Raw genomic sequence first — 13220 nt, 5'->3', positions numbered from 1 at the left:
AAGTGGTCCGGCATTGAGAGAGACTGTGCAGCCAGCAGCGGTGAAACAGACCGCAATTAAATTGTCACAGCACTTGTGCACCGTCAACGTCCACTGAAGGATTTGCCACTGACAGGCTCACATTGTTATTAGAACTGTCTGACAACATTACAGAAAGGACCCTACAGAGACATGAAACATTTTCTTTACCTTATGCTGGTCTGTTTGTTATTGGGTGTAACCAAGTCTCCATCAAGGTGAAGTCTTGTTCTGAAACCTCCCAAACTTAACCACATTCTTAGACTCACTTCATAGATAACACTGAGCTACACTTTCTGTACTCTAACACAACAAACTCTTCCTGGAGCTCCTCTCTGCAACTCTCACTGATGTTTCCACCGTTGTTTTGCCTGGTAATCTTCGTCAACAAGTTGGAAAAAGTGGTCAAGTTGTGCTGCAAGATCACTGGTGTTACCTTTAATAATGTACAGCATCTGTATGAAGAGAGGGTCACCTATAAAGCTCCGTCAATTGTCTCAGACTCTCAGCATCCCCTCCAGGTTTAAATGCAGCACAAAACGTTACGTACAGATCGTCCTTTGTCCGGTCTGCTATCGCTTATCTTCACCAGCAGTAACTCTGAATGTCCACGATTTACCCTTGACAGTGTGTGATACTAGCCTGTAGCCTGTTTTGCTGCTGCCTCTGCAATGCTCTTTTTCACAACCACACCAATTTCAGAAATACCAAAAGTTCCCTTAAACTAATCTCATTAACTGATGTAATAAATAGGAAATGTTTTTGAGAATACAGAGGAAGGATATCAGCTAATATGAACTACTTCTTGTTGAGTCGGTGCAGTTACTATTTCTTTAATAGTTAGTTAGTTATAGTCCTTACTTTGTCATGGTGAGCGCCAGGTTGTAGTTGGCCATCTTGATCTTGTTCTGAGCCTCCAGGTGAGTCATCCCGTCGGTTCCAACGCCATCAATGGCGACGATGACATCACCCTGGACCAGGTTGCCCTGCGCCGCCTTGCTGCCGGGAGTGATCTGTCAAAACACAAACACAAAGACTTTTACAATCTTCAGTCGGACACATGATGGGATCATATTTTGTTTCTCTGAGTGACTTGAGACAAGAAAAATCCACTCTTCCTTTCAAGGTTTGAAAAATAAAGAACAAAAAAGTAAATTGAACAAAGGACCATTTCCTGTTATCGTGTCATCTTCTTTTAGAGACACCCTGAATGTCGGCTCAGGTCACAGCACAGGTCAGCGCACATGTCAATCTGCAACTTTCAATTACTTAATCATGAAAGGCTGGATGGAATAGGGTTCACTGTTTCACATAAAACAATCAATCAAATGGGAAGAGAATTAATCAAAAGGTTAATGATTAATATGTTTCCACACTAAAGTCCCCTTAATCTGAAAATCCACCCCAGGAGTTTTGACCCTCATCCACGACACAGTTACACAAACAGAAAGGGCCGACAAGTTGTGTGTTCAGATAAACCAGATTCATCAGGGACACAGACTATGACATCACTGTTTGTTAAAAACACTAAATATCAGAGAGTCTGCAGATTTTAAAATGCTGCAAATCCTGGATAAATCTTTAACTTAGAGCACCAAAATGTGTTTAAAACAAAAGAATATGATTAAGAGGATTAATGAATCTCATAGGAAATCATCATGTCAGCTGGGTGCTGCTGGGATTTGAGCTGCATGTCATCCTCAGATGAGACATTGCAACACCAGCTAGAGTCTACGAATGCATGAAAGAGGCTTTCTGCATAGGCCCGAGGAAAGGCAGAGGGGCCCCAAGACAGAGCCATGCCTCCAAATATCATGCTGCAAATGGAAATAAAGTTTTACTTTTACTAAAGTATTTCTGACTGAAATATAAAAATGTGCTGTGAAAATGTTCATTTTATTACAATAAATAAATACAGAAGATGCCAAGTTAGCAAACAAGCAGATAAAGCGAGCATATAATTTGGCATGTGACAATCGTTCATCAAATGTCGGCGAAGAACAAAAGCTGCCAGATCTTGCGATTGTTATTTCTGTTAAGTGTGTGACAGCCGTGTTTGATTTGAGACAACACTACCTTATCAAAATTCATGCACTATGCAATTACGTGTATAGTGTGAGCAGTGTACTACATGTGAGTATACCAACGAGAGTATCCAATTTGAGTCATAGCCTAAGACTTGCGGTCTACAGCAGCATCCTGACATTTACTCATAAACACCAAACACAGAGTCCAGCTGAGGCTGATGGGGACGCCATGTGTTCTGCAGGTATTTAGTCATAAAACAAAGTATTGGAAACATTAAAATGTTGACCTGATGATTGGGCTACATAGTCACAGGCTCACTCAAGTTATTACAGTTCATCCTGACTTGAACATCTGAACCACATTCTGTCACAATCCATCCCATAGCTGTTGAGATATTTTCAGTCTGGAACAAAGTGTTGAACCCACAGATTAGCCGACACGCTGCTAGTGTGGCTAAAAATAGTGATTAGTGGGGGTTTAATTTAACAGTGATCTGAAAATAAACATCATAAGCTTCATGGATGAGCTCTGAACCCCAAACCATTGAAAAGAAACTTCATCCATTAGACCTGTGACCTCAGCAGGACACACGGCTGCCGATGGAAAACGCGTCCAACTTGTGACCTTTAACTTAGTCGATCTGTAACCTCGAGGCCTCTGTGGCGCCTCGAATACAATGACGGGACGCAAGTGTTCATGCCTGAGTGTTAAACCCTGGACAGCTGTCCATACACCGCTAACCCCCCGCTGAGTCACATCCACTCACTCTAATTACTCCCCAACTCCTCTCTGCTCTTTCTCATCCTCTTGTCCACATAATTTCCATCCAGGCAATACACTGTCTCCAGTCTGAATGCTGTGACCTTTGACCTCTACATCACAAGGAGAGAATGGAAGCGGAGGCGGAGCAGGTGAAGTGAGGAAGGAAAGTAATGAGGTTTGAAAGCAGAGGAAGAAAAATCAGATGTGGAGGACAAGATGATGAAGATGTGGGACGGGGAGGTCACAGAGAAGGTGAAGGAAGAGGAGGAGGTCATGTAGGTGTAAGAAGGGGAAATGAGGTGGAGGAGGACATTAAGGAACAGAGGGAGCAGGTGGACAAGAAGATGGATGTAGGAATAGAGGTAAGATACAGATACTGTGTACTAAGGAAATATTAAAAGTAAACTGCAATGCAGTCGTATTCCTCCTCGAGCCAGTCATGTTACAGTTTACATCCATGTCTATCAAAACTCATATGAAGCCATGACAGTTGACAATGACACAAATACGGATGTTGCTGCAAGGAAGCTATAAATTCTAAAACATGGATGCTTCACGCACATCTTCAACCCAGCAGCACAGAATATCTACACAATCAGCACAGTTTCAAGGTGGACACCCAAGATGTCGCACATTCTGTTCCTGAGTAATGACGTTGGGTGATGTCCAGAAAATATTATTTATGCAGAGCATTATGATGTCACAGTGAAGCTGACCTTAAAGCTTTTGGATATAAAATATCAACACTTTATCATTAGATCCTATGAGACATTTGTGTGAAATTTTGTCATAATTAGTGTATGAATTCTTGAGCTATGGCCAAAAACATGTTTTGTAAGGTTACATTGACCTTGACCTCTGACCAATCAAAATCAAGTTCATCCTTGAGCCCAAGCAGACATTTGTGCCAAATTTGAAAGAATTACCTTAAGGTGTTCTTAAGATATTGCAATTACGAGAATGAGACGAATGCAAGGTCACAACGACCCTGACCTTTGACTTCCAAAATCTAATCAGGTCATCGTTTATTCCAAGTGAACACTGGTGCCAAATTTGAAAATATTACCTAATGGTGTTCTTGACCTTTGACCCATGACCACTAAAATCTAATAATTTAATTGCTGGTCCAAGTGGATGCTTGTGCCATATTTGAGGAAGTTTCCTCGGGTTCTTACGATATCATGTTCACAAGGATAAGATGAACAACGTCACGGTGACCTTAACCTTTGACGACAAATTCTGACCAGTTCATTGTTGAGTCCAAGTGAACATTGGTGCCAAATTTGAAAAAATAACCTCAAGGTGTTCTTGAGATATTGCATTCACGAGAATGAGACGGACGCAAGGTCAGAACAGACTTTGACCTCTGACCATCAAAATCGAATCAGTTCATTGTTGAGTCCAAGTGGATGTTTTGTGCCAAACTTCAAAAAAGTCCCTCAGAGCCTTCTTGAGATATTATATTCACAAAAATGTAACAAATGCAAGGTCACACTGACCTTGACCTTTGACCCATGACCACCAAAATCTAATAATTTAATTGCTGAGTCCAAGTGGATACTTGTGCCATATTTGAGGAAGTTCCCTCGGGTTCTTACAATATCATGTACACAAGAATAAGACGAACAACGTCACAACGACCTTGACCTTTGACCACTAAATTCTAATCAGTTTATTGCTGAGTCCACGTGAATGGTGCCAAATTTGGGATTCTTGAGATATTGCTTTCACAAAAATGAGACGGATGCAAAGGTCACAGCGACCTTTGACATCTGACCACCAACATCAGTTCATTGTTGAGTCCAAGTGGATGTTTGTGCCAAACTTCAAAAAGTCCCTCAGAGCCTTTTTGAGATATCACATTCACAAGAATGTGACAGACGCAACGTTCCATTGACCTTGATCTCAGACCTTTGACCACCGAAATCTAATCACTTTATCGCTAAGTCCAAGTGGATGCTCATGCCAAATTTAAAGAAATGCCCTTGAGGAACTCTTGAGATATCAAGTTCACAATAATGTGATATACAGATGGACAATCTGAAAACATACCTCCTCAGGACATGGTGATTGGCAGTGCAGAGGAATAAAATCACTTCCTGTCCACTGTTATACTATCAAATATATATATATATATATATACTGTATATATACATACATATATATATTTATATATACACATATGTTTGCACCTATTAAGTTTCTGTCAGTTGACTAACACATTTAATAGAAAGGTATCTCTTCAGGGCTGTTATGGACGGCAGGATCAAATTCAGAAATCTAGAAACCGTTAATACTCCATACAGTGAAATCATCCTTTAACCATCTGTTGGGAGAAGAGTCTGAACAGACTGCTGAGGAACTGGAGATGTTTGCAGTATTAACAGGAAAACCTGCAGTTGAGACCTGGATGAGACTGTACTATAGATACACACACACACACACACACACACACACAGAGTCATAAAGGTTAAATAGTGCTCTGACACTTAGCTGCAGCTCATGTCGCTCTGACTCATCTGGCTGACATTTCTCCTGGATGCCGGTTAATGTGGCGTGAATGAAACATCGCCCCCTGGAGACGAACTGTTAGCTGCCGCTGACAGTGACAGACAGCGGGGAGCCTGTCCCAGTTTACACTCTGCTCAGCTTACTGGTGCACTTCCAGTTGGAAGAGTTCCTGCACACTGAAGACTGAGGACAGGATAAATTCAGCAGCGCTCCAACACAGGAGGAACTGCAGTGGCTGAGCTGGTTATAGAGTGACGTCTTCTTCAACATTTGCAAAGCTGAGTTTTCTCATTAACAAACAGAAGTTACATTTACATCAGTGTTTCTCACCCAAACTCATTGTGTGGATCCTTGAGGTTTAACAATCGTGCTGAATCCATTTCCTTCCTTAAAAAACATTTGCAAAGATGAGTTCTTAGGCATTTTCAATCCAGTATTGTTTACATCATCTTTACAGACTTGTAATCTTCTTCTCTGTCTTTGGTGGCACACTGTTACATATTTTGGCACGTTACTGCCACCTGAGGGTCAGTGGGAAAATGTGATTGGCATTAGCAGGGAGTGTTAGATCACATGCATGATAACAGCCTACCCTGTTTTTCATGCAGGGAACAGTAACAAAGCAGGCACTGCTGGGATTTGAACCCAGGATCTCCTGTTTACTAGACAGGCGCTTTGACCAACTAAGCCACAGCACCCATGTCTGACTCACGTGGGAAAACATTTTTGATCTGACTGGGTTGTACATTAGTTTGGTACATTTCTAATCACATTAGTGGTGTGTCTCTAAAGTATGTATGTCTGTTGCAAGCTGGAATATCTCAGCAGCTATTGGATGGATGTGACTAAATGTCGTTCGGATGTTCATGTTCCCTGCAGGAGTTGTAATAACTTTCATCCTCAATGTTTCCAGTACACACTAAATGTTATGGCTGCAGTACTCTGTCTAGCTGGTAGCACTTGCAGTTAAATGCCATATTTTTAGGACTGTAAATGCCGATCTCTTCCATCACAGTCAGATAATTTTAGGCACTGCTAGGATTTGAACCCTGGATCACCTGTTTACAATACAGGCGCTTTGACCAACTAAACCACAGCGCTTCATGTACCTGTTTCATTCACTGTTTAAAGCTCCCTTGAGCAAGGCATAACACCAGGCTCAGTATGTTGGGGCACCTTTCTGTCAAGTGAAATTGTTGCTTTGGTTAAAACCAAACAATTGGACAAATGCTCATCAAAAAGCAGCTTCAGATGGAGGAACAGTGTGTCATGGTGAATTATACAGAAGCAACCCAATCAACAGTTTAAAATGAAATAAGAAGAGCACCTTGATGCTGAAACACTGAGAGACAGAAATGACATGAGGCACTGCTGGGATTTGAACCCAGGATCTCCTGTTTACTAGACAGGCGCTTTAACCAACTAAGCCACAGCGCCTTCTTGAAAGTAATCTTCTCTAATATTAAAGGGCCAGTCCTATCAAAGGTGTTTCTGAACAGATGAAGATTCATGCTGCGATCTAATAAATATCATTTGTTCTTTCTACTCCAGGTTGTGTTGTTAATGTGCTAACTAGCATCTTGAATCCGTCCTGTCTGTCTCCTGGTTTCTCTTTTTGAATGACGATCACAGACTACCACCGCCTGGTGGTATGACAAGTTATTTCTTCTCATGCAGGCGCAGAACAGATGTGCTAGATGGCTGCTGGCTGTAGTCTCTGTGGTGTGTTCAAGTGCAACTTTGTGGCCGAGACACTTACAATCTAAGGCAACACATCAGTGGGCCTTCATCATCACTAGTTCTGTGATGTCAGTTTGGTGTGTCTGAGCCTCTACAGTATGAGGCGCTGTGGCTTAGTTGGTCAAAGCGCCTGTCTAGTAAACAGGAGATCCTGGGTTCAAATCCCAGCAGTGCCTGATAGCTACCAAGATTAGGCCTTAAAGGCTGGTATTTTGAATCTTCTCTCTACATCCATCATGAAGATACCACCAACAACATTCATCCAAAACCTTTCTTTCATTCAGGCTTTAGGTGATGGTGATCAAGAGCGCTAACACGTCTGCCCACAAATTCCCATAGGGTTTTTTTTGGGTTGCGATCTGGTGACTGTGAAGGCTGGAGCATATAAATCACATCACTTTCATACACTGGACATGTGTGATGGTACTTTTATACAACCAAACCACAGATATGGTTAGAATGAAAAAAAATGACTACGACAATTGATTAAAAAAAGGCGCTGTGGCTTAGTTGGTCAAAGCGCCTGTCTTGTAAACAGGAGATCCTGGGTTCAAATCCCAGCAGTGCCTAGTTGTTAAAGAGGTCAGCTTTTATAGGAAGTCTGGTAAGCTGAATCTCCTCTGCATCCATCATGAAAATGCCACCAAAAGCTTTCCCTTATTTGGTCTTCAGATGATGATGATGGACAGTGCTAACACATCAGTCCATAATATCCCATAGATGTTTATTTGCGTTGAGATCTGGTGACTGTGAAGGCTGTAGCACATGATTCACATCACTTTCATACATTCAACACGTGTGACAGTGCTTCTGGTATGGAGACGTACTTCCTCTCATCCTGGTGCAGAACATATGTGCTAGGTGGCAGCTGGCTGTAGTTTTTGTGGTGTGTTCAAGTGCAACTCTTTGGCTGAAACATGGGCAGCAAATGAGGCAACGCATTCGTATCCACTAGTTCTCGAGTTTCAGTTTGGTGTGTCTGGTCTTGAAGCTGTCCTGTCTGTCTTCTGGTTTCTATTTTTGAATGATTCATACAGACCACTGCGACCTGCTGGTATGGCTAGCTCCTTTGTGTCTGTTTGGTGTGTCTGGGCCTTTATAGCAAGAGGCGCTGTGGCTTAGTTGGTCAAAGCGCCTGTCTAGTAAACAGGAGATCCTGGGTTCAAATCCCGGCAGTGCCTGCTATCATAGAATTTCCTTATCACAGTGTTTATTCATCAACATCTGCAACCAAAAAATTGCATAGAACTGTTGATTGATTGCTTCTGTGTAATTCACCATGTGAAACTGTTCCTCCACCTGAAGGCGCAGAGCATAATATGTGCTAGTTGTAGTGTGTTTAAATGTTTAGGCAATGCATCACTTGGTCTCGTCTCCACTAGTTCTCTGGTTTCAGTTTGGTGTGTCTGGGCTTCTATAGTGACAGGCGCTGTGGCTTAGTTGGTCAAAGCGCCTGTCTAGTAAACAGGAGGTCCTGGGTTCAAATCCCAGCAGTGCCTTGTTGTTACAGAGATCAAGTCTCAAAGGCCTTAAAGGCTGTTACTTTGAATGTTCTCTCTGCATCCGTCATGAAAATACCCTGAACAATATTTATCCAAGAGCTTTCCCTCAGGTGATGGAGAGCACTAGCACGTTGGTCCATAATATCCCATAGCTGTTTATTTGGGTTGCGATCTGGTGACTGTGAAGGCTATAGCATATGATTCACATCGCTTTCATACATTGGACATGTGTGACGGTGCTTTTATACAACCAAACCAAACATTAAAAAAAAGACTAAGACAAAGGATTAAAAAAAGGCACTGTGGCTTAGTTGGTCAAAGCACCTGTCTTGTAAACAGAACATCCTGGGTTCAAATCCCAGCAGTACTAGGTTAGATAGCTAATCCCTTTGCTTCTGTATAATTCACCATGACAAATTGTTCCTCCACCTGAAGCTGCTGTTTAATGAGCATTTGTCCAATTGTTTGGTTTTAACCAAAGCAACGATTTCACTTGATAGAAAGAGATCTCCAACACACTGAGCCTGATGGCTGTTACATTCCTTCCATCTTCTGACGCTCATCCTCAACATATAATGAATGGCCATCTCAACTCAGCAGCAAATCATTACAATGCTGAATGCTTGGTGCGCTTTGTTATTTTTTCCCCCCAAAATGTCTGTGACATTTGTTGTTCCAACACGCATGTGTGTGACATTATGAGACGAATACAAGGCATTTCAAGGCTGTAAACAGTGATGTCAGATATTGGTCGCTTCATCATGTAACAGAAGCAAAGTGCAACCTCAAGATAGAGTGCCTCGAAGATGAGGACCTATGGAGCCAAGGTAACCAGTATAGTAATGCGTATGTCAAAGTACTTAAAAACTTGACTTGTTGTGGTGAGAAACCCTAGGTGCTTCTCAAAGTCAAGGAAGAAGGCTGAATTTCAAAGAGGCTGTGTCATCGAATCCAGCCCAAGGACTGTTCCAGTGTCAAGGATCCTTTAAATTCTACTCAGAACTGAATCCTTCCTTTAAAGAATTTTCAATAAGGCATGTATGTATCCTCAGCAGGAACTAAGTACCCACTATTCTTTGGGCATGATTTGTCGGTGAAGCTCAGCAGAAACATTATAACTATGTAATTTATGAAGATCAGCATCTCCAGAATTTTTTTAATTGGCTGCTGGCTGTCGTCTTTGTAGTGTGTTCAAATGCAACATTTTGGCCTTGATACTTGCGATGTAAGGCAACATATCAGTCGGCCTTCATCGTCACTTGTTCTTTGGTGTCAATTTGGTGTGTTGAAGACACAGTAAGAGGCGCTGTGGCTTAGTTGGTCAAAGCGCCTGTCTAGTAAACAGGAGATCCTGGGTTCAAATCCCAGCAGTGCCTCAACAAGATTGTCTCCTTATGGCTAAATACACACAAGCAAATGTGGCTCAAACATGATCACTGCTGACTCTCTCTCTGCAGAACTAGTGTTAATTGCTGCTACATTCCTTCCATCTTCTGACGCTCATCCTCAACATATGCTGAATGACCATCTCACCTCAGCAGCCAATCCTTACGGAGCTGAATGCTTGGTGCGCTTTGTTATCTTTTTCCCCCAAATTCCCAGGGCCTTTATGTTGTTCCAACACGCATGTGTGTGACCTTATAAAATGCTTACAAGGCATTTCACACTGATGTCAGATATGAGTCACTTCAAACATCATACAGAAACTGTGAGAACTCTGTTAGAGTTGTAATTGAAGGCACTGCTGGGATTTGAACCCAGGATCTCCTGTTTACAAGACAGGCACTTTGACCAACTAAGCCACAGCGCCTCCTACTTTCCTTGCAGCCTCTGTCTGAAGGTTTGTTGAGCAGGGCAATTACTAAGACCAACATGTTGACGATCTCTGGAGTAAGAATATTTTAAAACAACTTAACCAGAGCCATGTTGAGAGTGTTTAGAGACCATTCTTGTCTCCCTGTGGAACATTTCAGTGTCACATAGAGTGGAATTCCATTTAATCTGAAGAGGGATTTCCTTTATGCAGAGTGGAGATCAAACATGACACGGCATTTAAGAAATTATCTTTGTAACAATGAAGGCAGTGCTGGGTTTTGAACACATGATCTCCTGTTTATGAAACAGGCACTTTGACCAACTAAGCCACAGCGCCCTCTTGAATGTCTTCTGAAGTATGTTTTTTCACTCCAGACTACCACTGCCACCTGCTGGTATGGCTAGTTCCTTGGTGTCTTTTTGGTGTGTCTGAGCCTCTACAGTAAGAGGCGCTGTGGCTTAGTTGGTCAAAGTGCCTGTCTAGTAAACAGGAGATCCTGGGTTCAAATCCCAGCAGTGCCTTTATTGTTACCAAGATCAACTCATGCCCCCCAACAACATGGTCTTCAGATAATGGTGATGGACAGTGCTAGCTCATTGGTCCATAATCTCCCATCAGTGTTTATTTGGGTTGACTGTGAAGGCTGAAGCATATCATTCACATCACTATCATACATTCAACACGTGTGACGGTGCTTTTATACGTACAGACTTATTCCAAATGTTCTGCCTTCATTTTTTACATTAAGCAATGACTTAAGTTTCTCGCTGTCAATCCAAATCAAGCATATGGTAAGACTGAAAAAATAGAAATGAAAGCACTGTGGCTTAGTTGGTCAAATTTCCTGTCTTATTAACAGGAGATCCTGGGTTCAAATACCAGCAGTGCCTGGTTTGACAACTTCTTTCTTTGCTTCTGTGTAATTCACCATGACAAACTGTTCCTCCACCTGAAGCTGCTGTTTAATGAGCATTTGTCCAATTGTTTGGTTTTAACCAAAGCAACAATTTCACTTGATAGAAAGAGATCTCCAACACACTGAGCCTGTTGAATGCCTTGCTCAAGGAAGGTTTAAACAGTGGCTAAATTAACACTGCAAGGCACTGTGGCTTAGTTGGTGAAAGCGCCTGTCTCGTAAACAGGAGATCCTGGGTTCAAATCCCAGCAGTGCCTAAGATTATCTGACGGTGATGGAAGAGGTGGGAATTCAAAGCCCCAAAAATATGTCTCTAAACTATCATGTTCAGTGTCTATTGGGAAACACTGACATTGACAAAATTATTACAACTACTGCAGGAAACATGAACACCTGAACCACAATTCATCACATCTGTCCAATAGCTGCTCAGATATTTCAGCCTGGAACAGACATCCACAGAGCCACACCGTCACTGTGGCTAAAAATGTATTAAACTAATGTACAACCCAATCAGATCACATTATCTTTTCCGAGGGTTGCAGACGCATGGTGCTGTGGCTTAGCTGGTCAAAGTGCCTGTCTTGTAAACAGGAGATCCTGGGTTCAAATCCCAGCAGTGCCTCAATCCCAAGTCCTCCTTATGGTTACGTTCACATTTCAAGCTCAAATCTGATCACAGCCCTGTCACTCCTGACTCTCTCCTCACAGAACCACCAGCACTCTCTCCTAACAGAGCTATGACGTTAGCTATGGCTCTAACACTGCTTTTGTCTTCTCACACTCCTCAACATACAACCAATTGTCATCTGACCTCAGCAGCAAATCATTAGAGATTAACGCCTGCTGCACTTTGGTTTTTATTTTTCCCCTGTGTGCCTGTCTAACAAATATGTCCCTTTCTTTTGTTGTTGCAAAGCAAATGTGTGTGAGATTGTTAGATGCATATGAGGTGTTTCAGGGCAGAGACATGTTCACACTGATGTCAGATATGGGTCGCTTCAAACATCATGTAACAGAAGCAAAGTGCAACGTCAGGATAGAGTTAACAAAGCAGGCACTGCTGGGATTTGAACCCAGGATCTCCTGTTTACTAGACAGGCGCTTTGACCAACTAAGCCACAGCGCCTCCTGTGATTGGTGCCTCGAAGATGAGGACCTATGGAGCCAAGGTAACCAGTATACTAACTAGTAAGTCAAAGTACTTAAAAACTTGTTGTGGTGAGAAACCCTAGGTGCTTCTCGAAGTCAAGGAAGGATGGCTGAATTTCAAAGAGGCTGTGTCATCAAGCCCCGCCCAAGGACTGTTCCAGTGTCAAGGATCCTTTAAATTCTACTGAGAACAGAATCTCCAGAAATTTTTATCACACAAGCATGGAAAAAATATTGATCAAAACCTCAAAACTTGCACTTTCCAATGTGTCCACTGCCGAATAACAAAATTATCTTTAATAAAGTGATTTTATAAAACAATTTTTTTTTTAAATTAATCAGTCACAACAGAGATGGAGTGCTAAGTACCCACACCCCTTTGGTGTGTCTAGACCAGGGTAAGAGGCGCTGTGGCTTAGCTGGTCAAAGCACCTGTCTTGTAAACAGGAGATCCTGGGTTCAAATCCCAGCAGTGCCTCACTCACGAGTTCTCCTTATGGCTAAATTCACATTACAAGCAAATGTGTCTCAAATCCAACCTCGGCCATGTAACTCCTGACTCTTTCTCCACAGAGATTCAGTACGTTAACATGGACAGTTTAATTCCACTTTCATTCGGAATTAAAGGCCATTCTGATTGAAAATTAAATCCGATTAAAACGGGTGGTTTATTCCGTTTGTCATTCCGAACAAAAGAATTTTGTGTTCATGTAAACGCTTATTCCTCTTTAAGTTCATTCCGGTCTTTCTGCGCATGCTCATTTCCTTGCCCTTC

At 42.1% G+C, this 13220-nt stretch overlaps 1 protein-coding gene and 14 non-coding genes across 20 annotated transcripts in view; 10 read left to right on the top strand and 5 right to left on the bottom strand.

Moving 5' to 3' along the window:
• The window catches only part of LOC117248067 (LIM domain-binding protein 3-like), an 87166-nt gene that overhangs the window by 38223 nt on the left and 35723 nt on the right, over positions 1-13220 (bottom strand). For all 6 annotated transcript variants that reach the window (XM_078161003.1, XM_078161000.1, XM_033612796.2 and 3 more), the window contains one exon: positions 880-1031. In XM_078161003.1, the coding sequence (XP_078017129.1) occupies positions 880-1031 (152 nt within the window). The remainder of the gene's footprint in view (positions 1-879; positions 1032-13220) is intronic.
• Positions 5944-6017, bottom strand: trnat-agu (transfer RNA threonine (anticodon AGU)). Its single transcript has one exon. It is a non-coding gene; the product is annotated as a tRNA-Thr (tRNA).
• On the bottom strand, positions 6683-6756 carry trnat-agu (transfer RNA threonine (anticodon AGU)). The gene has a single exon. It is a non-coding gene; the product is annotated as a tRNA-Thr (tRNA).
• Positions 7162-7235, top strand: trnat-agu (transfer RNA threonine (anticodon AGU)). Its single transcript has one exon. It is a non-coding gene; the product is annotated as a tRNA-Thr (tRNA).
• On the top strand, positions 7555-7628 carry trnat-ugu (transfer RNA threonine (anticodon UGU)). The gene has a single exon. It is a non-coding gene; the product is annotated as a tRNA-Thr (tRNA).
• On the top strand, positions 8167-8240 carry trnat-agu (transfer RNA threonine (anticodon AGU)). The gene has a single exon. It is a non-coding gene; the product is annotated as a tRNA-Thr (tRNA).
• Positions 8485-8558, top strand: trnat-agu (transfer RNA threonine (anticodon AGU)). Its single transcript has one exon. It is a non-coding gene; the product is annotated as a tRNA-Thr (tRNA).
• trnat-ugu (transfer RNA threonine (anticodon UGU)) lies at positions 8858-8931 on the top strand. Its single transcript has one exon. It is a non-coding gene; the product is annotated as a tRNA-Thr (tRNA).
• trnat-agu (transfer RNA threonine (anticodon AGU)) lies at positions 9864-9937 on the top strand. Its single transcript has one exon. It is a non-coding gene; the product is annotated as a tRNA-Thr (tRNA).
• Positions 10298-10371, bottom strand: trnat-ugu (transfer RNA threonine (anticodon UGU)). The gene has a single exon. It is a non-coding gene; the product is annotated as a tRNA-Thr (tRNA).
• trnat-agu (transfer RNA threonine (anticodon AGU)) lies at positions 10825-10898 on the top strand. Its single transcript has one exon. It is a non-coding gene; the product is annotated as a tRNA-Thr (tRNA).
• Positions 11477-11550, top strand: trnat-cgu (transfer RNA threonine (anticodon CGU)). Its single transcript has one exon. It is a non-coding gene; the product is annotated as a tRNA-Thr (tRNA).
• trnat-ugu (transfer RNA threonine (anticodon UGU)) lies at positions 11845-11918 on the top strand. The gene has a single exon. It is a non-coding gene; the product is annotated as a tRNA-Thr (tRNA).
• trnat-agu (transfer RNA threonine (anticodon AGU)) lies at positions 12349-12422 on the bottom strand. The gene has a single exon. It is a non-coding gene; the product is annotated as a tRNA-Thr (tRNA).
• Positions 12850-12923, top strand: trnat-ugu (transfer RNA threonine (anticodon UGU)). Its single transcript has one exon. It is a non-coding gene; the product is annotated as a tRNA-Thr (tRNA).

Source organism: Epinephelus lanceolatus, chromosome 17, assembly GCF_041903045.1.
Source record: "Epinephelus lanceolatus isolate andai-2023 chromosome 17, ASM4190304v1, whole genome shotgun sequence".
Taxonomy (NCBI): domain Eukaryota; kingdom Metazoa; phylum Chordata; class Actinopteri; order Perciformes; family Serranidae; genus Epinephelus; species Epinephelus lanceolatus.
Note: the sequence above shows the minus strand (reverse complement) of the source record. Positions and strands in the feature narration are given on the sequence as shown.